The 26,975-nt window shown below is 41.2% G+C and overlaps 2 protein-coding genes and 1 long non-coding RNA gene across 7 annotated transcripts in view; 2 read left to right on the top strand and 1 right to left on the bottom strand.

Moving 5' to 3' along the window:
- The window catches only part of LOC118389127 (uncharacterized), a 35,432-nt gene extending 18,285 nt beyond the window's left edge, over positions 1 to 17,147 (top strand). For both annotated transcript variants that reach the window (XM_035778912.2, XM_052527434.1), the window contains 10 exons: positions 1,256 to 1,405; positions 1,629 to 1,838; positions 2,126 to 2,251; positions 2,705 to 2,857; positions 6,916 to 7,133; positions 7,363 to 7,546; positions 7,738 to 7,896; positions 8,259 to 8,591; positions 10,259 to 11,938; positions 15,376 to 17,147. In XM_035778912.2, the coding sequence (XP_035634805.1) occupies positions 1,256 to 1,405; positions 1,629 to 1,838; positions 2,126 to 2,251; positions 2,705 to 2,857; positions 6,916 to 7,133; positions 7,363 to 7,546; positions 7,738 to 7,896; positions 8,259 to 8,591; positions 10,259 to 11,914 (3,189 nt within the window). In that variant the 3' untranslated portion in view covers positions 11,915 to 11,938; positions 15,376 to 17,147. The remainder of the gene's footprint in view (positions 1 to 1,255; positions 1,406 to 1,628; positions 1,839 to 2,125; positions 2,252 to 2,704; positions 2,858 to 6,915; positions 7,134 to 7,362; positions 7,547 to 7,737; positions 7,897 to 8,258; positions 8,592 to 10,258; positions 11,939 to 15,375) is intronic.
- Positions 15,892 to 20,079, bottom strand: LOC118389128 (uncharacterized). Its single transcript, XR_004826677.2, has 3 exons — positions 18,343 to 20,079; positions 16,467 to 16,503; positions 15,892 to 16,016 (listed from the first exon to the last, which is right to left on the bottom strand). It is a non-coding gene; the product is annotated as an uncharacterized LOC118389128 (long non-coding RNA).
- The window catches only part of LOC118389126 (signal-induced proliferation-associated 1-like protein 2), a 101,887-nt gene continuing 92,510 nt past the window's right edge, over positions 17,599 to 26,975 (top strand). For 2 of the 4 annotated variants that reach the window (XM_052527430.1, XM_052527433.1), the window contains exon 1: positions 17,599 to 17,817. The gene's annotated coding sequence lies outside the window, so the exon portion shown is untranslated. Of the gene's footprint in view, positions 17,818 to 20,065; positions 20,086 to 26,975 lie in introns of those variants that run through there. The other 2 variants (XM_052527432.1, XM_052527431.1) reach the window with 2 other exon arrangements.

Below are 26,975 nucleotides of genomic sequence, written 5' to 3' on the forward strand. Positions count from 1 at the left end.
AAGACCACTCTAAAGTGTGCAGTTTTGCCACACAACACAATGCCACAGATGTTTCAAGTTTTGAGGGAGAGTGCAACTGGTATGCTGACTGCAAGTGTGTCCCCCAGAGCTGTTGCCAGATAATTGAATGTCCATTTCTCTACCATAAGCCACCTCCAATGTTATTTTAGAGAATTTGGCAGTATGTCCAGCCGGCCTCACAACCGCAGACCATGTGTAACCACGCCAACCCAGGACATCCACATCCAGCTTCTTCACCTGTGGGATCATCTAAGACCAGCCACCCGGACAGCTGATGAAACTGTGGGTTTGAATAACCAAAACAAATTTTGCAAAAACTGTCAGAAACCGTCTCAGGGAAGCTCATCTGCTTGTTCGTCATCCTCACCAGGGTCTTAACCTGACTGCAGCTCGGTGTCGTAACCGACTTCAGTGGGCAAATGCTCACCTTAGATGGCCACTGGCACACTGGAGAAGTGTGTTCTTCATAGATGAATCCTGGTTTCAACTGTACTGGGCAGATGGCAAATAACGTGTATGGCGTTTGTGTGGGTGAGTGGTTTGCTGATGTCAACGTTGTGAACAGAGTGCCCCATGGTGTCGGTGGGGTTATGTGGTTATGCTGTTGACATCAGCAAATCGCTCAGCCAAAGCAATAAGCTACGGACAACAAACAAAATTGCATTTTACCGATGGCAATTTGAATGCCATGACGAGATCCTGAGACCCATTGTCGTGCCATTCATCCGACGTGTTTCAGCGTTAAAATGCACAGCCCTGTGACGCAAGGATCTGTACACAATTATTGGAAGCTGAAAATGTTCCAGTTCTTCCATGGCCTGCATACTCACCAGACATGTCATTCATTGAATGTTTGGGAATACGACAGTGTGTTACAGTACCCGCCAATATCCACCTAATTAATTCATTTCAATTGAATGACTTCCTTATATGAACTGTAACTTGGTAAAACCTTTGAAATTGTTGCATGTTGCCTTTATCTTTTTGTTCAGTATATGTATGATGAGATTTGCAGGGTCTATCAGAGTCGGGGTCATTCATTCTGGCAAAGGGTTTAAATTGATCTGATAAATCAAGGACACCACTTTCACTATCAGGATTATCCAATTCGTTAATATAATTTACAATTCAGAAATGTATAAATGTGACTGTTAAAATGGAAAATGTTTTATTTTATCCTACAAAATGACATACTAGACTAGAGCAAACATGAATGTTCATTGCTTTGGGACAGGAAAAGCCAGAGTCAACACAAGGCCAGCACCAAGATTGTGTGAAGATGGAAGACCTCCTTGGCCAAGTGGAAACGCTATGGGAAGTTCTGAGGAGAAGACTTCATAGAAGCATGATTTATTCAAACAGCTCTGAGAGGCTCAAGTTTGAGGTATTGATTATTTGTGTCTACATACTGTTCTGGGCTTGTATTCACAGTGTCTTAAAGTATGAGTGTTGATGTAGGATCAGTTATGTATTTTAGATAATAATTAGTATGATTATATGGATAGGGGGACCTGACCCTAGATCAGTACTCCTATTCTGAGACGCTCTTTGGTCCCCAGAGGGCAATTTATGCAGCATTGAAGACAAATCCATGCTATCCTTTGTAGAGGGATGACAATCATGAGACAGACAAGGATCGGCTCGAGGGATGCCTTTCAGAATACAGTGCAACCACGGAAAACGCAGAATTCTGGAGCGTCTCAGATGTCAAGGATCTCTCTGAGACATTGGAGGAAAACGACAGAGGAATGCTGACAGAGCTGCTGAGGTGTCTTGACCAGGATGAAAACTGTGATCATTGTGAGGTAGAGCAACAGGTAAGGTTTCAACTTTATCCGTTTACACGGTTTTCCAATACCACTTTATTCATGTCCTTTTTGCAACTCTGTTTTCTCAAACCTCCGTAAAAGGAAGGTGGGGGTGTGTTTTTTTTTTCTAGATACAGACACTCCCACTAAAACTCCCATTAGACCTCAACAAGACATGGTCACTGGCCTTGCAGGCAAAGCTAACCACACTCCATTTCTATGACCAGATAATTTATTAGATTAATACAACCACAATCTATCATAATACTGAGTAATTTATTTGACTATCATTGCAGACCCTTACTGGACAAATGGATGACCAAGGGTGCATGGACTACCCTATGGAGGACCTTGGTGAAGCAGTGGAGAAAAGAGGACATTCCCTCTGTCAAAGTCAAGACACCCAAGAACTTATGAGACAGGTAGGAGTTGATTGAACAATTTTTTATTTGGATTTGGTCCTCTGTAGTTGGTAGAGCATGGTTCTTGCAACGCCAGGATAGTGGGTTTGATTCCCAGGACCACCCGTAAGTAAAAAATGCACGCTTGACTGTAAGTCCGTTTGGAGAAAAGTGTCTGCTAAATGGCATATATTATTGTTTTCTGTTGCTTTGAACAGAAAACGGGCACAAATTAGCACCCTGTGCTTATAGAGTTTTGCAAACTGAACAATAGCAACAGAAACATAGCCTGATTTTACTAGCATTGACTGGTTGAAGTAGTGTAACCAATCAATGCTCGTAAAATCAGGCTGTTTCTGTTACTATTGTTCAGTTTGCGAAATTCTACAAGCAAAGTTATTTTTTACCTATTAGATAAAATAAAATCTGTGATGCACCCTCTCTTCTCTCCTTTCCTCTCCTCTCTTCTACTAGCACTCAACACTGACGCTGCGCATCAACCAGCTCTTGTCCAGGTGTGCAGAGTTCAGCATGGACATTCTGGACACTGAGACAGACATGGCCGTCAGATGTGAGCCCTGTAGTTCTGAACTCGAGGGACTGCAGGAGCAACAGGATGAGCTAGAGGTATATACAATATATGTATATACACAACCAAAAGTTTGAGGACACTTAGAAATGTCCTTGTTTTTGAAAGAAAAGCAATTTTGTCCATTAAAATAACATCAAATTGATAAGAAATACAGTGTAGACATTGTTAATGTTGTAAATAACTATTGTAGCTGGAAATGGCTGATTTTTCATTGAAAATCTACATAGGTGTACAGAGGCCCATTATCAGCAAACAACAGTCCTGTGTTTCAATGGCATGTTGTGTTAGCTAATCCAAGTTTATCATTTTAAAAGGCTAATTGATCATTAGAAAACCCCTTGCAATTATGTTAGCACAGCTGAAAACTGTTGTTCTGATTAAAGAAGCATTCAAAAAGAAGGCCAGCATCCCGGAGTCGCCTCTTCACTGTTGACATTGAGACTGGTGTTTTGCTGATTAACGAAGCTGCCCCCCAAAAATTGCTTTTCTTTCAAAAACAAGGACATTTCTAAGTGACCCCAAGGTTTTGAACAGTTGTCTATACACACACACACAATGGCAAGAAGTGTGAACCTGGATTTTTGAAAAATGGGTTGAAGTCATGACTCTGACTGGGCCACTCCAGAAGGTATATATTTTCTTCTATTGAAGCCATCCTGTTGTTGATTTACTTTGGTGTTTTGGATCGTTATCCTGTTGCATCACCAAACTAATGTTTAGCTTCCATTGGCAGACAGATAACCTTGCATCTCTAGCAAAATGTCTTGATAAACTTGGGAATTAATTTTTCAAGATTGCAAGATGTCCAGGTCCTGAGGCAGCAAAGTAGCCCCAAACCATGACGCTCCCTCCACCATACTTTACAGTAGAGATGAGGTTTTGATGTTGGTGTGCTGTGCCTTTTTTTCTCCACACATAGTGTTGTGTGTTCCTTCCAAACAATTGAACTTTAGTTTATTCTGTCCACATAATATTTAGCAAGAAGCGCCGTAGAACATCCAGGTGCTCTTTTACGAACTTCAGATGTGCAGCAATGGTTTTTTTGGACAGCAGTGGCTTCTTCTGCTGGATGTTACCATGTCCCAAAGGTTTCTGTAAGTCTTTAGCTGACACTGTAGGATTCTTCTTAAACTCATTAAGCATTCTGCACTGTGCTCTTGCAGTCATCTTTGCAGGACGACCACTCCTAGGGAGAGTAGCAACAGGGCTGAACTTCCTCCACTTATAGACAATTTGTCTTACTGTGGACTGATGAACATCAAGGCTTTTAGAGATACCTTTGTAACCGTTTCCGGCTTTATACAAGTCAACCATTCTTAATCTTAGGTCTTTTGAGATCTCTTTTGTTCGAGGCATGTTTCACATCAGGCAGTACTTCTTGTGAATAGCAAACTATAAAGTGTTGTGAGTGTTTTTTACAGGGCAAGGCAGCTCTAACCAATATCTCCAATCTCGTCTCATTGATTGGACTCCAGGTTAGCTGACTCCAATTAGCTTTTGGAAAAGTCATTAGCCGAGGGGTTCACATACTTTCTCCAACCTACACTGTGAATGTTTAAATGATGTATTCAATATAGATAAGGAAAATACAATCATTTGTGTGTTATTAGTTTAAGCACACTGCGGATGTCTATTGTTGTGACTATGATGAACAGCTCAAATAAGCAAAGAGAAACGACAGTCCATTACTTTAAGACATGAAGGTCCGTCAATACGAAATACGCAAAACCAAACACTATGATGAACCTGGCTCTCATGAGGACTGCCACAGGAAAGGAAGACCCAGAGTTCCCTCTGCTGCACAGGATGTTCATTAGCTTTACCAGCCTCAGAAAGTGCAGCCCAAATAAATGATTCACAATTAAGACACATCAACATCAACTGTCCAGAGGAGACTGCGTGAAAAAAAACAATACTAAAGGAAATCAATAATAAGAAGAGACTTGCTTGGGCCAAGAAACTCAAGCAATGGACTGGTGGAAATCTGTCGTTTGGTCTGATGAGTCCAAATTTGAGATTTTTGGTTCCAACCGCCTTGTCTTTGTGAGACGCAGAGTAGGTGAACAGATGACATGTGTAGTTCCCACCGTGAAGCATGGAGGAGGTGGTGTGATGGTGCTTTGCTGGTGACACTGTCTGATTTATTTAGAATTCAAGGAACACTTAACCAGCATTGCTACCACAGCATTCTTCAATGATACACCATCCCATCTGGTTTGGGCTTAGTGGGACTATCATTTGTTTTTCAACAGGATAATGACCCAACCCACTCCCAGGCTGTGTAAGGGCTATTTGACCAAGGGGAGTGATCGAGTGCTGCATCCGATGACCTGGCCTCCACAATCACCCAACCTCAACCTAATTGAGATGGTTTGGGATGAGTTGGACCATAGAGTGAAGGAAAAGCAGCCAACAAGTTCTCAGCATATGTAGGAGCTCCAAGACTGTTGGAAAATCATTCCAAGTGAAGCTGGTTGAGAGAATGGCAAGGGTGTGCAAAGCTGTCATCAAGGCAAAGGATGGCTATTTAAATTATATATATATATTTGGATTTGTTTAACACTTTTTTGGTTACTACATGATTCCATATGTGTTATTTCATAGTTTGTCTTCACTATTATTTTACAATGTAAAAAAAAAGTATAAAGAAAAACCCTTCAATGAGTAGGTGTGTCCAAACTTTTGACTGGTACTGTATCAGATGACAGTTGCCGGGAATCAAACCCACTATCCTGGCGTTGCAAGCACCATGCTCTACCAACTGAGCTACAGAGGACCACATCCAAATGAAAAACTGTTCAGTCAACTTCTACCTGACTCACAGGTTCTTGGGTGTCGTCACTTTGATAGAGGGAATGTCCTCTTTTCTACACATATACAGTGGCAAGAAAAAGTATGTGAACCCTTTGGAATTACCTGGATTTCTGGATAAATTAGTCATAAAATTTGGTCTGACCTTCATCTTTGCCATAATATTGGAAAATAATTACAGGTGAAGCAGGTTTAGAGAATGCCAAGAGTGTGCAAAGCTGTCATCAATGCAAATGGTGGATACTTTGAAGAATCTCAAATCTATTTATGATTTGTACAACACTTTTTTGGTTACTACATGATTCCATATGTGTTATTCATAGTTTTGATGTCTTCACTATTATTCTACAATCTAGAAAATAGTGTAAATAAAGAACAACCCTTGAATGAGTAGGTGAGTCCAAACCTTTGACTGGTACTGTACTATGTGTGTGTGTGTGTGTGTGTGTGTGTGTGTGTGTGTGTGTGTGTGTGTGTGTGTGTGTGTGTGTGTGTGTGTGTGTGTGTGTGTGTGTGTGTGTGTGTGTGTACACACACACAGTTGAAGTCGGGAGTTTACATACACTTAGGCTGGAGTCATTAAAACTCATTTTTCAACCACTAAACAAATGTCTTGTTAACAAACTATAGCTTGAGGCATCATACCCAAGAAGACTCGAGGCTGTAATCATGAAAACATGTTTTTACTTTGGGTACTGTGTGTAGACTGATGAGGGGGGAAAAAACCATTTCATCCATTTTAGAATAAGTCTAACGTAACAAAATGTGGAAAAAGTCAAGGGGTCTGAATAGTTTCTGAATGCACTGTATAGTCCACTGTCTTCAGAGATAGTGAATGCTTCAGTTTGCTTTAACTCTCTATTGCATTGTATTCAACTTGTTTTCTTTGAATTGTCAGATCTCATCTCAGATTCATAGACTTTACACTTGTGTTAAAATTCTGAACATCATTAATAAAGGGATAGTTCTCTCAAACTATCCAGCAGATACCTGATAATAGTGTATGCTTGGCTATGCAGTCATGGTACATGAGTTAAATCATACTAGCCTTGGTAGCCCTCTATGAATGAGACCTGAAAAAATATAGTTTGTTTTCATAGCAGAATGCAACCCCATGTCCATTATCTAGCATAATATTATGACAGACGTTATTATTCCAGGACTCGCTAAATTTGATTGGTTTTGAGCCTCTGTCAGGCTTAAACTCTGATGCAAGAATATTCAAGTCACCTGCAAAAGTGTAATTGTTCCACATAAAAAATTCAGTATGATCTGCTTTCAGAGGGACTATCAGGTCATAAAAGAGGAGGTGGAAGAGATGGAGGGACTGGCTTTGCGACTACAGGTCCTCCTACTTGAAATGCCAGGGGCTTTGGGGGAGGACATCCATGTGACCCAGCAAGCTTGGGAGGAGTTGGGCTTGAGCATGGCAGAGAACCAATGCAACCTCCAACAATTTCAGCAACTGCAAGACTTTCTTAGGGCCTACCTGGCCATGATGTGAGCAATTACACATACAGTATGATGTCAAATATTGTTCTTGGTACAATTGGTTCTTGATACAACTAAAATGTTGTGCCTGTTTTGTCCTGAATAATGCACGTGTATATGTTTAGTGCTCATGAATATGCTTATTATGTTTATTGTAATAACCACAATGTTCTTACTGAGCTCCTCCTCTCTCTCTCTCTCTCTCTTTCTTTCTCTCTCTCTGATGTCTCCCCTACAGCTCATGGACAGAGGACACACAGACTTGCATTTTCTCAGAGGCTTCAGCCCAGCAGTGGAGATTGGCAGAATCGAGTGTTCAATCTGAACTGGATCTGAGGATAGAGCAGAAGTTTGACGAGTTTGACAAGCTCGCTGCTGCTGGGCAGAAGATTATCAAGGAGCGACATCACTTGGCAGATATTGTGAGTTCTTTTACGACAGGGGTCACAAACATATTTTGCCCTGTGGACCACAGCCTTTGAAAAGACTGTGATTAACTCAATGATTTGTACTTTCACTTGTTTAAAAAAAAATGGAACTAGTCTAGTTGCACAAACCCCAATGACCCAACCATTGGAAGAGACAGAAAATATCTGGCAACTGTTTTATACAGATAAAGGAGAGGACTGAGGAATTGCAAAGCATTCTGGGATGGATCCTGGTATACTGGAGGGCACAGAAAGACCAGCTGGGTCAGGTGAGGCCAAGCGATTCAAGAAGAAGTGATGCCCCTCAAGGAGACGCAACCAGATTTTCACAAGGTCAACCCCAGGTAGGATATCCCTGCTTCCCCCTATTAAAAGGTATAACAATTATAATAATGATAAATGATTTTTTTTTGTTTAAAGGATATCCCTGCTTTCACACCAATATGATATTTATTCGTTATAACAAATTATTCCAGAACAATAACATTGTTCTATTGAAATTAGACACATTTAAAGCACTGAACTACATCGCTGTTGTGAAGCTACCGTAATAATGTGTATAGAATACCAAATGCTTTCTGATGATATTCTACCTGCCCAAATCTTGCTCCTAAGGATCAAGGCTTATTGCACAAAACCTAAAAATATATATTTTTAAATACTTGAAATAGGAGTTATTGATCAAAATCTTTGGTTTTCTTTGCAGAATCTATCCTCTCTGGCAGAACACAAGTCCTCTGAAAGCCTGTCCACAAAGCACAGGCTCATGGTGGCGAGCCAGTTTGGAGGACCACAAAAATCCCAACCAGGGATAGGTCACCATGCAGAAAACTTTGCCAAGCCAGTAAACGTAACACGACACGTCCCCTTGGCTGTGGTAGTCAACTCGCCCAGCATTATCCTTGAAGAGCCCTGTGCTACTGTCACCCCACTGGGCAGCAGCATCAACCTCATCCTCAGTTTTGACCAACAGCCACCAGGGGGCGGTCTGCAACAGGGGCCAGTGGAGCCAAAGCAGGCAGTGGAACCTGTGCATAGGGTGAGTATAGATCACCACATATTCATATCTACATACCACAAGACAACATCAACCAAATTAAAAAGGGAGGATGCAAAGTTTTGGACAACAGTCAGATTTGAATTCTGTTGCTGTTGATGCAATCTCCGTAGACAAACATTGGCAGTAGAATGGCTCGTACTGAAGAGCTCAATGGCTTTCAGTGTGGCACCATCATAGGATGCCACCTTCCAAACAAGTCAGTTTTCAAATTTCTGCCCTGCGAGAGCTGCCCTGGTCAACTGTAAGTGGAACCGTCTAGGCGCAACAACGGCTCAGCCATGAAGTGGTAGGCCCCACAAGCTCACAGAACGGGACCACCGAGTGCGTAAGCGCTAGAAAAATCGTCTCGCCTTGGTTACAACATTGACTACCGAGTTCCAAACTGCCTCTGGAAGCTATGTCAGCACAAGAACTGTTTGTCGGGAGCTTCATGAAATTGGCTTCCATGGTCGAGCAGCCACACACAATCACACTTCACCATGTGGCACTCTGCCAAACAAATCGGGGTTTTGCGGATGCTACCTGCCCTAATGCATAGTGCCAATTGTAAAGTTTGGTAGTAGAGGAATAATGGTCTGGGGCTGTTTTTCATGGTTCAGCCTAGGCCCCTTAGTTAAAGTGAAGGGAAATCTTAACACTACACCATACAATTACATTCTAGATGATTGTGTGCTTCCAACTTTGTGGCAACAGTTTGGGGAAGGCACTTTCCAGTTTAAGCATGACAATGCCCCCGGGCACAAAGCGAGGTCCATACAGAAAAGGTTTGTCGAGATCGATGTGGAGAAACTTGACTGGCCTGCTCATAGCCCTGAACTCAACCCCATTGAACACCTTTAGGATGAATTGAAATGCTGACTGCGAGCCATGCCTAATCGCCCAACATCAGTACCCAACCTCACTAAAGCTCTTGTGGCTGAATGGTCCCAGCAGCAATGTTCCAATATCTAGTGGAAAGCCTTACGAGAAGAGTGGAGGCTGTTATAGCAGCAAAGGTGGGGACCAACTCCATATTAATGCCCATGATCTTGAATGAGATGTTTGACGAGCAGGTGTCCACATACTTTTGTACTCTGCCATGCAGTGTATTTCAAGGCCGACAAACCTATCCTCACAGCTAATAATACAAAACATCTTGTAGAACCTCAGGACGTTCAGGCACATTTCTATTGTGTTTATCTTTAAAAGCTTTAGATTGTGACTGGGATAGTGAGAGCTGATCCTAATGGCTTAGAGCAGCTATTAGTCAAGGAATGTGGTGTAAGATTTCTGTCCCCCATTCCAGAAGTGGTAGTTAATCAACTTGGCTCACACTCAGTGGATTAGTCATGGTCAAGCCATTGACACTGCAGCTGGGTATGAGACCACCTCATCTCCATGTGATTTTCATAAGGTTTGCGGAATGTAAGATCCAATTTTGAAGGCGTGCGGCTGGAGTGATGTCTTAAAATAACGTACAGTATTTTTATACAGAATCAACTACATATTTCATAAAGTGTGAACGAGTATCAGAAATTGGTTCTCCGTAAATGAATCTAAGATGTCTTTGATCATGGTTGCATAAGCATTTCATTTCAAGGAACATGAAAGTCACCTTTTGCAGAGTTTTGTATTTTAATACATCTAATTATCTTAATCTTTTTCAGGTGAGCACCTATCTGCAAGTCACAGATGGAAGTCCTGTTTTTGAAGACGTGGCATCGTCTCATGTTACTGACACGAGCCACGTGTCAACCACCTTTTCCACAAGCTCAATCAACGCTACTTTCATTCCCCAAGTCAGGACTGTCTTGCTCCCCACCTTACCCAGCACCAGTTCCACCTCTACCTTAAACCTGAAGGGACCGATGAAGAGGAGGAAGAAAATGACACACAGACACACTGTGACTGGAATTGTCGCAATGCCCAAGCCAGAGGGGGTTACTACCGCGCCCACCAATGTCAAACACAGGGCTTACACCTGGCCACTGGAGGATAAGAAGGAATGTCATGCCACACAAGGGAGTCCAGGTAATACAGAACTCCAACTGTATATCAAACATAATTCTGTGGTGAGTGTCATGGATGGCAACTCTTCAGGCACGTCAAGCATTCCTACCATCCAGGGGCATTTCTTGCATGGGCCCAGTGAGATGACCATTAGGCAAGACAAGAGCCACTATGGCATTATCCATCTTGGGTCGATGTTGAGTTTTGACCTGCCCAAGGATTGGGGGAAAATCTCACAGATAAGTGCAAAAGACCTCACAACTGAGAAAGTGCCTTTTGAAGCCAATGGGGACCATGCCAGTCCACCTATGAATCTGTACAGACCGTCAGGCTCAAACACACTCGGTCAGACTCACGTATCGTCCAAAGTAATTGGACAGACTTTTACCCTCAGTCCAGAGAAGGAAAGGCATCTTGAAGCTGATGGGGACTATAGACCGTCAGGCTCAAATACACTCAGTCTAACTCAGAAAGTGATTGGGCAGAATTTCACCCTCAGTCCAGGGGAGGAAAGTATATGTGAAACAGGGGACTATGCTGTTCAAAATGGTTCACCTTTGAATTTATACAAATTGGCAGACTCAAATACACTCAGTCAGACTCACAAAGTGATTGGACATACTTTTGCCCTCAGTCCAAAAGAAGAAAAGAGCTGCGAAGCAGCTAGGCAGGACTCGCAGAAGGTCAGCTCAGAGTCTGTTTCTCTTTTGGTTCAGTGTCTCTCTCTACCTGAGAAAGACAACGTCTATCACGACCTAAGAAGCGTCACAAGGAGTCCTGCCCTTGCTGCTGGACATGAGAACATTTTCTCCAGCACTGTTGGCATCCACTATGAGGATAAGGTCGAGATTTCCATTCCAGTAGCTATTTTGGACTCTAACAAGCAACGCACTGAACCAAACTGCAGCAGCTCGATGATGCATGACCACGCCCGCACTGAACCATCACAGAACCACAACTGTTTAAGTGTTCACACTAAGATTCAAGACCTCAATAACCACATATACTTCCCTTCTGCAAAGAGGCAATTCGCTTTCCAAAGTGACCTTCGAGTTGTAGAGATCAAGGGCTTGTCTGCTGTGTCTGAAGACTCCACATGGATGGGTGTGCGCAGGTCTGGACGAGTCATTGTGTGCTCTGAGGACAACTGTTGCGTATGCTCCGACAGTCCCGCACCTATGATGGTATTGGAAAAAGAAACTTCACCCAAAAGAGAACCAGATCATATTCATCCTGATCATTGGCAGTTTGAGGAGGAGGAAGAGGAGCTGGAGGATATTTGGAATTGCACAGCCCGGGAAAGAGCACCTTGAATTAATGTGGTCCAAAAATCTGAGGTACGTAGATCAACAAAAGTACCCATCTTATAGTTTGGGGTCAATTAGAAATGTCCTTGTTTTTGAAAGAAAAGCACATTTTTGTCCATTAAAATAACATCAAATTGATCAGAAATACAGTGTAGACATTGTTCATGTTATAAATGACTATTGTTGCTGGAAACAGCTGATTTTTTAAATGGAATATCTATGTAGGAGTACAGAGGCCCATTATCAGCAACTGTGTTCCAATGGCACATTGTGTTAGCTAATCCAAGTTTATAATTTGAAAAGGTAATTATTAGAAAACCCTTTTGCAATTATGTTAGCACAGCTGAAAACTGTTGTTCTGATTAAAGAAGCAATAAAACTAGCCTTCTTTAGACTAGTTGAGTATCTGGAGCATCAGCATTTGTGGATTCGATTACAGGCTCAAAATGTCCAGAAACAAAGAACTTTCTTCTGAAACTCGTCAGTCTATTCTTGTTCTGAGAAATAAAGGCTATTCCATGCAAGAAATTGCCAAGAAACTGAAGCTCTTGTACAACGCTGTGTACTACTCCCTTTACAGAACAGCGCAAACTGGCTCTAACCAGAATAGAAAGAGGAGTGGGAGGCCCTGGTGCACAACTGAGAAGGAGGACAAGTACATTAGTGTATCTAGTTTGAGAAACAGACGCCTCACATGTCCTCAACTGGAAGCTTCATTAAATAGTACCCGCAAAACACCACTCTCAACGTCAACAGTGAAGAGCCAACTCCGGGATGCTGGACTTCTAGGCAGGGTTGCAAAGAAAAAGCCATATCTCAGACTGGCCAATAAAGAAAAAATATTCAAATGTGCAACAGAACACAGACACTGGACAGAGGAACTCTGCCTAGAAGGCCAGCATCCCGGAGTCGCCTCTTCACTGTTAACGTTGAGACTGGTGTTTTGCGGTCATTATTTTATTGCTTCTTTAATCAGAACAAAGGGGTTTTCGAATGATCAATTAGCCTTTTTAAATGATAAACTTAGATTAGATAACACAACGTGCCATTGGAACACAGGAGTGATGGTTGCTGATAATGGGCCTCTGTACGCCTATGTGGATATTTCATAAAAGAATCAGCTGTTCCCAGCTACAACAGTCATTTACAACATTAACAATGTCTACACTGTATTTCTGATCAATTTGATGTTATTTTAATGACCAAAAATGTGCTTATCTTTCAAAAACAAGGACATTTCTAATTGATCAAAAACTTTTGAATGGTAGTGTATCTGCACTTTAAACACACACATACACACACAAAATGCCTCTGTGTAATATACATACAGTCGTTGCCAAACATTGAGAATGACACAAATATTAATTTTCATAAAGTCTGCTGCCTCAGTTTGTTTGATGACAATTTGCATATAGTCCAGAATGTTATGAAGAGTGATCAGATTAATTGCAAAGTCCCTCTTTGCCATGCAAATGAACTGAATCCCCCCAAAAACATTTCCACTGCATTTCAGCCCTGCCACAAAAGGACCAGCTGACATCATGTCAGTGATTCTCTCGTTAACACAGGTGTGAGTGTTGACGAGGACAAGGCTGGAGATCACTCTGTCATGCTGATTGAGTTTGAATAACAGATTGGAAGCTTCAACAGGAGGGTGGTGCTTGGAATCATTGTTCTTCCTCTGTCAACCATGGTTACCTGCAAGGAAACACGTGCCGTCATCATTGCTTTGCACAAAAAGGGCATCACAGGCAAGGATATTGCTGCCAGTAAGATTGCACCTAAATCAACCATTTATCGGATCATGGAGAACTTCAAGGAGAGCGGTTCAATTGTTGTGAAGAAGGCTTCAGGGCGCCCAAGAAAGTCCAGCAACCACTAGGACCGTCTCCTAAAGTTGATTCAGCTGCAGGATTGGGGCACCACCAGTACAGTGCTTGCTCAGGAATGGCAGCAGGCAGGTGTGAGTGCATCTGCACAGTGACGCGAAGACTTTTGGAGAATGGCCTGGTGTCAAGAAGGGCAGCAAAGAAGCCACTTCTCTCCAGGAAAAACATCAGTGACAGACTGATATTCTGCAAAAAGGTACAGGGATTGGACTGCTGAGGACTGGGGTAAAGTCATTTTCTCTGATGAATCCCCTTTCCTATTGTTTGGTGCATCTGGAAAAAAAAGCTTGTATGGAGAAGACGAGGTGAGTGCTACCATCAGTCCTGTGTCATGCCAACAGTAAAGCATCCTGAGACCATTCATGTGTGGGGTTGCTTCTCAGCCAAGGTGAGTGGGCTCACTCACAAACAGAACACAGCCATGAATAAAGAATGGTACCAACACATCCTCTAAGAGCAACTTCTCCCAACCATCTAGGAATGCCTTTTCCAGCATGATGGAGCACCTTGCCATAAGGCAAAAGTGATAACTAAGTGGCCCGGGGAACAAAACATCGATATTTTGGGTCTGTGGCCAGGAAACTCCCCAGACCTTAATCACATTGAGAATTTGTGGTCAATCCTCAAGAGGCAGGTGGACAAACAAAAACCCACAAATTCTGACAAACTCCAAGCATTGATTATGCAAGAATGGGCTGCCATCAGTCAGGATGTGCCCCAGAAGTTAATTGACAGCATGCCAGGGCGGATTGCAGAGTTCTTGAAAAAGAAGGGTCAACACTGCTAATATTGACTCTTTGCATCAACATCATGTAATTGTCAATAAAAGCCGTTGACACTTATGAAATGCTTGTAATTATACTTCAGTATTCCATAGTAACATCTGACAAAAACATCTAAAGACACTGAAGCAGCAAACTTTGGAAATTAATGTGTCATTCTCAAAACTTTTTGCCACAACTGTACATTCTTGCATCAATTTTTCTACACACAAACCAACTGATTTCTGAGGTGGCTCTTTTCCACGCATGCAAGTTTGAGGTGTGAGTTGGGTAAATGCAATGGATTATGAATCAAAACACCATCTGGATGGATACTCAAAGAAACAACAAAAAATAAAGTGATAAGCATTAGCACATAGAAATATTAGGGATTGGGTAGGTCTGATGCATGCATTGATAAGCAGAAATAACATCAGTTTCTCTTGAGTTTCACGATCCTAATTCTCATGAAATATGCATACATTTGTACATCAAAAATAATGTTGACCATATGCTGACAGTCAATTGGTTTCATGATGATCAAGAATTATCATAAAATACACACACACACACACACATACTGCTAAGTAAACAAATAAAAGTGATTTAGGTTTCAGACTTTTACACTTCAATTTTAAATCAAGTTCTACATGGACACTGCATTAGGAAAAGCTTGTAGTGTATGTGTCTGTTTTAACACAGATATAGCCTGAACATTCTGAGTGAACCATTGTCTGAAATAGATTGAACTGGTTTTGCCTTGAACAATTCGATTTTAATATTTAACGTATTTTCATGATGTTCCTTCTCCCACTAGGTGGTGCCCATGCCACACTGACGCACAGACCAGTGACCAACCAGCCAGAGATTAAAGTGGCCCTAAACGTGAACCGTCTCAGAATAGGAGTGCTGATCTAGGATTAGTTTGCCTTTTAGAACAAAATTAATAAGATTATATGGACAGATCCTAGATCAGCACTCCTACTCTGAGATGCTTTGTGGGATACGGACACAGATCTAGGATCAGCTTATTCTCCCCCTTTTCCAACTTTGACTCCAGATGGACTTTTACTTCACATTGCCTCACTGACAGAGGATCATCGTGTACAAGCAGCAGAGGTGGAAAAAGTACTCAATTGTCATACCTTAATAGAAAATTACTCAAGTAAAAGTGAAAGTCACCCAGTAACATATTACTTGAGTAAAAGTCCAAAAGTATTTGGTTTAAAATATACTTAAATGTCAAAAGTAAAAGTATAAACCATTTCAAATTCCTAATAATGAGCAAACCAGACGGCACAATTAGAAAATAAATGATTTATTTAACAGATAGCCGGGGCACACTCCAACCCTCAGACATCATTTACAAAGTAAGCATGTGTTTAGTCAGTCCGCCAGATCAGAGGCAGTAGGGATGACCAGGGATGTCTTGAAAAGTGTGCGAATTGGACCATTTTCCTGTCAAAATGTAAGAAGTACTTTTGGGTGTCAGGGAAAATGTATGGAATAAAAAGTACATTATTTTCTTTAGTGTAGTCAAATTAAAAGTTGGCAAAAATATAAATAGTAAAGTACAGATACCCCAAAAAACTACTTAAGTAGTATTTAAACATTTTTACTTAAGTACTTAACACCACTGGCAAGCAGTCTGCAAGAATCTCACTACAGGAGACTGAAAACATCCATACAAGACCAAAGGAGTCATGAATGTATTGTGATGCCACATTGTACAAAGTGATTCATGTCTTTTTTTCCTGTGTAATGCTTTGACTGGAATGGTTCTTTAATGCTTTGATGGGAATGGTTCTTTAAGGGAAATTGGCTAGAATTCCCCATATTAAACTCTTAACTGGGATTTCGACTAGGTATCATCCTTTAAAAAATGCTTTAAAAAAAAGTTCAACTTACCAGGTAAGTTGAACACATTCTCAGTTACAGCAACGACCTGGGGAATAGTTACAGGGGAGAGGAGGGGGGGTGAATGAGCCAATTGGAAGCTGGGGATGATTAGGTGGCCATGATGGTATGAGGGCCAGATTGGGAATTTAGCCAGGACATCAAGGTTAACACCCCTACTCTTATGATACGTGCCATGGTATGTTTAGTGACCACAGAGTCAGGACACCCGATTAACTTCACATACCAAAAACAGATTTCCACTCAATAATTGATGGATGTCAATGGCCAATGGAGGGCCGAAGCACTATAGTCTTCTTTGTGACTCTTGCCATTGGTTACTGGCTGTTAACACAACTTGAGTGTATATGATACAACATAAAACAATATAACATTACTGTATTGAAGAAATCAGACATGTAGGGTCACAAATAGTGCAATACACTGAACTGAATGGACTTACCCCATTGAATACCATACAAGATTATCAAAATGTATTTGCTCTGTCTCTTTAATGCCACTTGGTGCCTTATTTCTTTCAACAGTGTATGAAATGCATGCAGGGCACATAAACTGCTATTTTAACCTGCTGTACAATAGACTATCACTTATCATTTTAATCACTTTTGTAAAAAAAAAAAAAAAAAAAAAAAGAGAAATAAAGCAAAGAATTTGCAGGCTCTTCATATTGAATTGAAGTAGTTTGTCATTAGTTGTAATAGAGATACCTTTTTCAGGTTATCATGAAGTTCTAGGAGTAGATATTTTAGATGGTCAGGCTCAGATATATTCACTTTATTACTGTTACAAAAAGCAAGACAACTTGTCGTCTAATTCGTGGGTCTGCAAACTTCCAGTTGGGGCCAGTAATGGACCATTTAAGAGCCTTCATTTATATAGGCTACTTTATGTGGACACAATCTAGGCCATTACATAATTTCATTGTCGAGCAGCACTGGAAAGATAGTGTCACTACTATTATTTATGCTCATCTTTCATTACTGTATGCTCATTCTTTCTGCATTATTTGTGAATATGTTTCAGTAACTACAAGTGATGATTGACATCTCAGAGAACAAATGAGCATCAACGCCACGGTAGGTCAGCCTATCCCTAAACAAATGACCGCATGGGGGAGGCGGGACTTCGTCCGATTCTGCCAGCGCGACTCAACAGAAACTAGTTGTATTAGACACACAGCTAGGCCTATTGATACAGTTCATGAATTGTGGGGACGGGGCTTTGTCTAGTTACAATTGCATAAAGTCACTGATAAACACAGTTTATTCTTCAACTAGGATGTTAAGCCTGCAAGTTAATCGTTTTGGATAAAATGGGATTGGATATCTAGATCTCGTCGGAGGTAAGATATTTTTCATTGAGGTTTTGCTTTTTTTGTTGTAGAAGTAATTCGATTAAAGTAGCCAAACTTCTAAGAATAACTAAGGCATAAATTGATTTGAAAACTGTTCAAAGTGTATCATAAACGAATGCTGCTTTATGAGTCGGTCTGACCATCTAAATCTGGTTTCGAATGGTAAAAACAACAGCGAGATCTGAAAAGGGTCTTCGATTCTATTGTGCTGCGAGTTCGCTCTCCACAGCGGGCTCTCTAGCCCAAATGACATTAACTTTTCATTAGAAGCAAAACACCGTTCATAAATTATAAACTGGACTGATATTTTGTAGCCAGAATTGATACGATACGGTTAGTGATTCTACGAATAACTTGTTTCCTTTGAGTCCAATTGTGATTGTTTGCAAAACTCACTGCTTGTTCTGTTGGAATAAGTAAAAACAGTGGTGCCTGGAGAAGTGGGTATACAAACATTTTGCCAAAATTACACTAATAATTTTGTGAAGAATTCTGAGAAAGTGACATACACACCTAAAATGATAAATCGCAAATTGGTCTTTGTCAGGACAAACTGTACATGTAGGCTTAAGGCGTCCACATACTTCCCATCTGGAACAGTTCGTGTATATATTAAGACATGTTACGTTTGTCTTCCGCGAGTTTTTTTCGGCTGTTCGTGCGCACATTTTTCTTGAGGGAAGCCGAAGTCGGTAGCCGAAGATAACGCCCCTTCATTGGTGATTGGTCGAAAGTAGGGATTCTTCAATGAATTGTTTGTAATTCAAGGACTAATGGTTTTATGCAGAAAAATGTCATTGAAAAATACTGCACCTAACATCTTATATGTAAAATTGTCCAACTACGATCTCCTTGACCAAAAACGTTTAAATTAATGACATTTCTTCAGTTATCTTAGATTAATTCAGACTATTTTGAGGAAGTGCATGTGGGACGGCATTTCAAGATACAGCTTTTTTTTGTTTTTCAAGCGAAGGTCTTATAAGGGAGTATGCAAGCACCCTCGTTTGGTTCGCCTAGCCAAAACATGCATAAGGCTTAAAGGTGTCTGCAATACTTCCCGTCCGAAATAATGACATTTTGTGATGTTTTGGTCTTCAGAAAGGGTTTCTTCGGCTGTTTGTGCGCGCAATTTTTTTTGAGGAAAGCCGAATTTCGGTGGCCAAAGTCTACGCCCCTTTTTGTCGTTCATTGGTCAACAGTAGGGATTCTCAAATTAAGTGTTTTTTTTTGTCATTCAAGGATAGACTACATATTTTTTCACTTGAGAAATACTGCACCAAAAAACTGTTGTATTTCAAATTGCGAGATTAAGATCTCCTCAGCTAAAAAGTCAAACTCAATGATAGATTTCTTGAGTTATCTAAGATTCATTCTGACGATTTGAGGAAGTGTATGGCTTCTGGCTATGACGCCTCAAGATGGACAAACAGTACATATTCTGCTTTAATCTTGTTTTAAGCAAAAGTCTTTTAGGGGAATATGCGAGCACACTCGTTTGTCTAGGTGCCATCTGAACTGAAGCATGCGAAAGCCTTGATAGTTAGCCCTTGATCATGATTCCTTTCCTTTACATTTCACATAAGTCATTGGATGAAGGCGTCATCTGTACACGGGGGAGTTTTGTTATGAGCCCCGACACTCGTTCTGAACTATTAATATTTTTTATTATTTCACCTTTATTTAACCAGGTAGGCCAGTTGAGAACAAGTTCTCATTTACAACTGTGACCTGGCCAAGATAAAGCAAAGCAGCGTGACACAAACAACAACACAGGGTTACACATGGAATAAAGAAACATGCAGTAAATAATACAATTGAAAGTTCTATACAAAGTGTGTGCAAATGAGGTAGGATAAGGGGGGTGAAGCAATAAGTAGGCCATAATGGCGAAATAATTACAATATAGCAATTAAACACTGGAGTGATAGATGTGCAGAAGATGAGTGTGCAAGTAGAGATACTGGGGTGCAAATGAGCAAAATAAACAACAGTATGGGGGACGAGGTAGTTGGATGGGCTATTTACAGATGGGCTATGCACATGTGCTGTGATCTGCTCTGACAGCTGGTGCTTAAACTTAGTGAAGGGTATATGAGTCTCCAGCTTCAGTGATTTTTATTTTTTATTTTTCTTGATTTTTTTTGTTGTTTTTTTGTTTCCCAAGTTCATTCCAGTCATTGACAGCAGAGATCTGGAAGGAAAGGCAGCCAAAGTAGGAACAGTGAGATATACCTGCTGGAGCGCCTGCTTCGGGTGGGTGCTGCTTAACATGCATTGCTTGTGGTACAGTTTTGGAAGTATAACGACCTTATCTTTCATATCAGCGAGAAATGTTCAATTGATACGCACCTTGTATAGGGTTAGTGTTCCCACAAGTCCATATCGCCGTGTTACAGCAAGTGTTTACAGAAGATGTATTTGCGACAGAGGGACGGGACCACTGTGCTATTTAGCGATCTAACATGCTCCGAACACCTGTGTGTAACAGAAGAAGGCTGCTAGAAACGTCACATTAGCTACAACTGTGATAAAGCTGGTTAAAACACTGTATTTTGCGTTTGTGAAATTATTTTGTTGGGATATGAAAGTAAAGCGGTTTATGTTTCTAGGACCGTGTTGCAATTAGATGGTGCATTTGGCTGTTTTGGCAGCCAGAGCCAGTCTAACTCTGAAAATAACATGAGGTCCTTTGACCTTTAGGAGTAACGGAAACATTAGGCTTCTTAAGAGTACATCTTGGGCCTGCTAATAGTAGACCTACTATTGAAACACGTAAATAAGTCTGTCAACTGAGTCAGAAATTCACAGGTTTCAGATTTGCGCCATGTTTTTTTCTCGAGTTTTCGCTCACACTTAAAAAAAAAAAATAGAAGATCTAATGTTGTTGTTTTTCTAAGTCCACAAAAATGCGTTAACCACATCAGGAGACAACTTTTGAGATCTGTGACAAATCTAAGACATTTTTTTATATTTGCATGTAGTTACCCTTTATTTCAAGGGCTCTGGTACCTAACACTGGTTAGTGGTGTTTCTGTAGCACATGAGATGGGAGTTTGCAAAACAAATGGCTACTGGATTGATTATAATAATCATGATAATATTTGCAAGTTAGGCATAGGCTACATTGTTGCTAGGTAATGTTTAATTGAGAAGGTTTTTGGGAAAGCCTTTCCATCTACCTGAGGACGTTTAGGCCTGTCATTAGCATTGCTAGATCCCTTTCTATATTTCAAATGGATGTTTCTGTCTCTGATGGTATCCATCCTGGGCATGATATGTATCCTGGGCATTAATTAAGAAGTGAATATAGGCAATGACCACTGAAAAATAAATGGTTATACACCGTATACTTGCGTATACCCTCCACTACACCACTGAGTATAACTTCTCAAATTGGCTAAGTTTGTTCTACACACCATTTTGTATAGTTTCTAATGAAACTGTCCTAAGTATGTAGGCTGTTGCTAACAATTGTGTTTTGATAGCTTAACAATGAAAACATAGTGATATCATCACTATGCTATCAAAATAAGTCTCATACACACAAGCGTACATGAGGACAATTTGTCAACTGTTCTAGCTGGTACCTGTGTAAGGGTTTGGGTTATATTAAAGCCATGTCTGTTTCTTTTACCTAGTGTGGCAGTGCTAACCTTGACAGCTGTTGTCTTCATCAGCCTACAATGCGGTACTTTTGATTTCAGACTTTTGGAGAAACGCCAGCTAAGTACAGCTGCGTATAGCTCGCTGATGTGTTGTGTGTTTGAGATGTCAAACACAATGACTTGTGAAGTGGTTTATCGGTCATGAGAAAACGAATCTGACAGAAATGCTCAACTTTGAAAAAGGAGTGTGGTTTTCTCCAGGATAGACCTTGGTAGTTCAAGAGGCAGCCAAGAATACAGTAGCCTAGATTATCATTCAAACCGAGTTCACAATGCAAAATGATCTCCGTATGCTTGGTCAAGTCAAGATCCCTTTTTGTTTTGGGGACTTAATATTTTGGAAAATCTATGAGGATCCCTACAAAAAATGGCTATGGCAACAAGGGAAGTGCTGTGGTCCTTTGGCTCCCAAAATCCATCCACCAAGGAACATGCCTAAAATGCTCATAACTGGCTACCAATACTAGCCTGCATACCCTCCTCATATGGCTAAATTCAATAGCATTTGTATTGCCAAGCGCCTGAGAAGACAAGCTTAAGGGTGATTTGTTTGGCCAGATTAGCTCCTTTTATCTGAATTTGCAAAAGTGCCTGTCAGCACTCAAGCCCGCTCAATGGGACTCCAAGTTTCTTTACTGGCGGCAGCTAATTAAAAAGCATAGCTTTTGTTTCCACTCAGTTTTCTAATCCTTTTCCTGGAATGCTGGACAGCTGAGACGAGCCAAGCCCGTTTATAGATGCAGTCCACACTCCAGAGCAGTGTATTCAGTGTATTTTATGTATGCATTAAGGTACCCTTAAGCAGGCCAGGGAACGTCGTTCCCTCTGCAAGGTGTTCACTGTAGATGAAAGTAATCCACAAATCCCTATCTGCATTCCCCTTTTCCTTCTCCCCACTCTTGATGTTTGAAAACCCAGAGTACTTCTTACTGTAGGGCATTGGAGTGTAATGTTAGCTGGATCTGTTGTTTGCGAGTCGAGTTTCTCTAGTTATCTCCATATTCCCCACCTCTTTGTACTCCTGTCTCTTTGGTTCCCCCGGGGAGGTTAAATAATTGGAGTGTGATCTCATCACCAGCATCCTACATGGTAGGGAAGATCATGTGCATAGTTTACATGATTATAGATAATTGAGTGAGAGAGAATCAATCCGGATTTGTTTTGTGTTCCTCCAAACAAGGTCAAGAGAGGAAGGACTAAGTGCCATACTCCTGTAGAGTAAACAGGTTATCCTATTGTCCTTCACTTGACCTTTTACTTACCCTGCCCAGTAGTGTACTGCACATATTTCAATTCCTAACCAGGTGTCTGCAACTTTGTGCCGCACACTTTTCCTTCTCTATACAAAAATCCTGTCTGGTGCAGAACAGGAAAATGGCCACTGGCGATAGGTTAGTCTGCACATCGAATCATCCACATGTGTAACCTGAGTGCAGGCCAGCTTGTAGACCTATTTCAATGTGCATGACTAGAAAGGCTGCAATGATAGTGTTACAGACAAGGGGTTTTAGAACTGGGTAAACACATTTTAAAACGGCCTATATCAGCTCTGTTATGACCCGGTATCGGGTAACAAGGGAATGCATGGACGCAGACTGGGATTAGCGAGCCGGGGCCATCTGTGCGAAGGACAGCGGTAGCCAGGCCTTTACTTGGTGTCCCCTGCATGGAGTCCGGAAGTGTCTGCTGGAACCCCCGTTGACGTCCTTATGCATCTGGGCCACCCTGGGATCTTTAATGATTTGATTTCACCATGGAGCTGGAGGGAGGAGCTGCCTCCACAATCACCTCCCTTCATTCCCCAATTCTCCATACCACAGGAGAAAGGAGACTGTAGCCAGGGAGGCGCCACTCCTCTGTAAACTCCACAGAGATTTAAGTTGCAGGTCAATGAAGAAACATCTCCTTCCCCATGATCGCAGCAGAGAGCCCTAAAGAGGTGACGCCAGCTCGGGGAAAGGCATCTCACTTCTGCTCTACTGCTCGCAGTGACATTCAAATGTGAATCACCTGGTCTTAGCACCCTGCTTTGCCAGCCCAGCTAGTCAGTCACAGGGGCCATAGCCCTGGCAGGGTGAAACATGGGATTAACAGGTTTACCAGTGCAGACGGCTTTAGTCGCTCATCTTGTTTGTGTGTTTCATCTATTATCAGCTGTAATTACTATGCGGGGACTGTGGGCCTGCGTGGTGTCTGGGCTGGCTCCATAAACTGGTCAGGTGACTTAGGTCGCAGACCACGGTCAAGGTTTAAGTTCAATTAAGTGGATTGGCTTAATTTAAGTGAAGGAGTTAAAACAATTAAATATTTAAACACTGAGGCAACATTTTTGATTAACTTTCTACTTTTAGTGTTTCAAAGAATGCAAATATAATTTCTGGTGTGTAATATGTCAGCATTTCTTCATAGCTATGGCTCTGTGGGTCCTTGTAGAAATAACAATGACTTGAATCAACACTACTGCTATTCTAATATACTTCTGCAAGGAAGGATAACATTTAGCCTACTCTTGTGTGGTAACCCCATTCCCAGTCTCTGTAACAGTTTGGAGCCTCTACGCTATCATCTGAAATTCTCTCTAGCCAGCACCACAGACTCCCAAGGGAGTGGATCAAGCTGCTGGCAAGGCCTTTCCCAAACATGCAGCCATCTGCCTAGACACCTGACACCATAGCCCACACTGCAATCCATTTCGAATTCTCCTCAGAGACACGTTTGTTTCTATTAAAGACGGTTTAAAAACTGACGACCAAGCATTATCACCACCAATAGAATAGATAGCCCATCGCCATTCATAAGTCATCCACACGTTCCTTCCTTTTCTGGGTGAAAAAAATCTGTTGACAACATGTTTAATATTTGAACATTTCTATGAATGTGGACCACTCAAGTCTGCCTGAATGCTTGTGTGCTTTGGCTGGGGAAGCTTTTAATAATCAACCTCCAACTGCAGTACCTACTGGATGCGTTGCAAATTAAATGTGACAAATGGATGCTGTGTTTTTTTTTTTTTTTTTTTTTTTTTTTTGCTGACAAGTATAATTGAGGACTTTGGGCATTTTGTAAATGTATTTGTTTCATTGGTTTGTGCAAAGGGTATTTTTGACTGATGTGCTGAGAGTTTATTTTCGTAACATTTTAATTTGGCTGAATGTATGATTATTGAAATCTTTGAGTTGGTAGTAATAATAGGCCAGGGCTGATACAGTTGCTAAGTACACCCTTTGTTTCCAGAGTGCTCAGTATAGGTAATTTCTTAAGATCTTAAGACATTTTGAACTTTACATCAGACTACTAACAAAGACAAGTGCAACGTTGCTCAAAACGAACTGTGTTTAAAGTAGACAGCCACCTCTAATTTACCCACGGTTGAAGGTGTTTTCAGGATGTCAGCAAACGCCTCCGGGTGAAAATGTGAAGAATTTCACCTCTTAATAAACCTCTAATTGACAGGCACTTCCTCGGTTGGTGTCCACTGGGGAACCACAAAACAACGAATCGAGCTTGAAAGGTCTATGAAAAGGAAGAGCAGACTATTGTAGAAACACCTGCCAAAAGGTTGGTGAAGCAACACCAGTAGTTGTCATGGATGTGTATGCTATAGAAAAGCAATCGACAGACAGTGGGTTTATTTAGCGTTATGGCACTTGGAGGCCTTCGTAACCATTGAGTAGCGATGAGCTACAAAGCAGTAGAGTGGGTGTCTACAGAGACGAGCATCTGGGGCTTGTCTTAACTGGTAAAATCAAAAAGGTTAGCATATTTGGTCACCTTCTCGTTTTAAGTTATCTATTGGATCTTGACAGCTGTGCTGACAAGTTTCTTGTGTCTTTGTCTTTAACACTTTAGTAATGGAGTTGAGGTTTGGGCAAGGCTTTTTTCAGATGACAGTGTCAGTGACAATGGTTCTGCAATTATTAGTGAATGACAAGTGACTGTTGTTGTATTAATGCATACATTAGCCCTTGGGGTACATTACTCTCCATTTCTATGCTTTGCATCATGTTTCTTTGCTCGATTTACTAATCGTATTTTATTACATTTAGTCCCTCAGAGCTATCAACTCCAAATGAGAATCCCACAGTTTGTGTTATTTCAGCAACGACATGGGAACCATTTAGTATTTCCATTTTTCTTTGCCAGGGGAGACAATAACTTTCGAGCCATTTGTCTAAGAATTAATGAGGATGTAGACTAAATGTCCCCGTGATGACAATAGAGCACAAATGATGTTGTTTTTGGCCTACAATTCCCTCCATATACTGATGTGATTTCCCATGACATTTCTATTTTTCTTTGTGGGTTTGTTTGTGTGGGTGGATGATGAGCCGTATATCGTAAATTAATTTATGTAATCCTCCTTAACCTTTCTCTTGTGCTGTAAAGGAAGAGTTGTTTGCTCTGACTGCTTTAGTAGGAAAGTATTGTTATTCTTTGTCATTTATAGTGGATGGTGATAAATAATAGTGCAACACTATTCTTTTTCTGGAATACACTATCATTAGAATGAGTTTTGGGATAATGACACCGGGTGGGTTATGGTATAGACCCATTTGTAGACAGCAACCAATTTCATGGGGTGGCAGATGGACTCATGATTTTGGGGGTCAAGGTGCAAGTGCCCTCAACGTGGCTGACCCGCGTCTGTCAATTATAGTTTTCAATTCAATCAATGATTTTCCTAGTTAATTAAATGTTCAAATAAATAAAAAATCATAAGGCTGCAATAAAGCCTTTTTCTGTTTGTTTTGCTCCCAGAGCAATGTATTCACATAATCCCTATAGGTTGCTGACGACGAACTATGATAGGTCACTCACATAACCCTTGTATAACCCCGGGAATCCTCCGATTCTCTGAGGACTTGCATGTCAAAAGTAAAAGTCCTGTAAATGACCAGTCACTGCCCTGAAGTTCTCCCCTTAGTGTCGCTAAGTTACTAAGTCTTTAGAAGGGCTTGCACCTGTATAGCTGTCTTCCAAATTAAATATTTGTAAAAGATGAAAAGGAAATAAAAAGGTTCTTTATAGTCATATTTTTCAATCTTTCAGAAAAAAAAAATACGCCCGCCTTACCAGTTATTTTCATATAAAGTCAGAAAAGCAAAGTCTGCCATGTCATTGACCCAGAAGTCAAGCTTGTGATAACCTCTGGCCATGCTACGGTTAACTGCAGCTCCTCTGAGGCGAGACAACCTGGGGGAATGTGTTGTGTTTTCTCCAGCCCAGAGCAAAAGGGGCTTACTGGCCCCAGCCTTGAACGGGAGATAACAAGAAGATTACCGGCCTTCCCTCCCTGCATTCCTTCCCCTCATTGAGGCGAAAGTACCATCTCAATAGGAAGCCCTCTGGGATCTGCTTTGACATTCCTGGTTCACTTGACTCTTCTATCTCCACTGATATCGTTTATGAATTGGGATGGGAAGTCATCTCATCAAGTGCTGGCGAGCAGAGCTGGCTGAGGGAAATGATGTGGCGTGC

Source organism: Oncorhynchus keta, chromosome 10 (assembly GCF_023373465.1).
Source record: "Oncorhynchus keta strain PuntledgeMale-10-30-2019 chromosome 10, Oket_V2, whole genome shotgun sequence".
Lineage (NCBI taxonomy): Eukaryota > Metazoa > Chordata > Actinopteri > Salmoniformes > Salmonidae > Oncorhynchus > Oncorhynchus keta.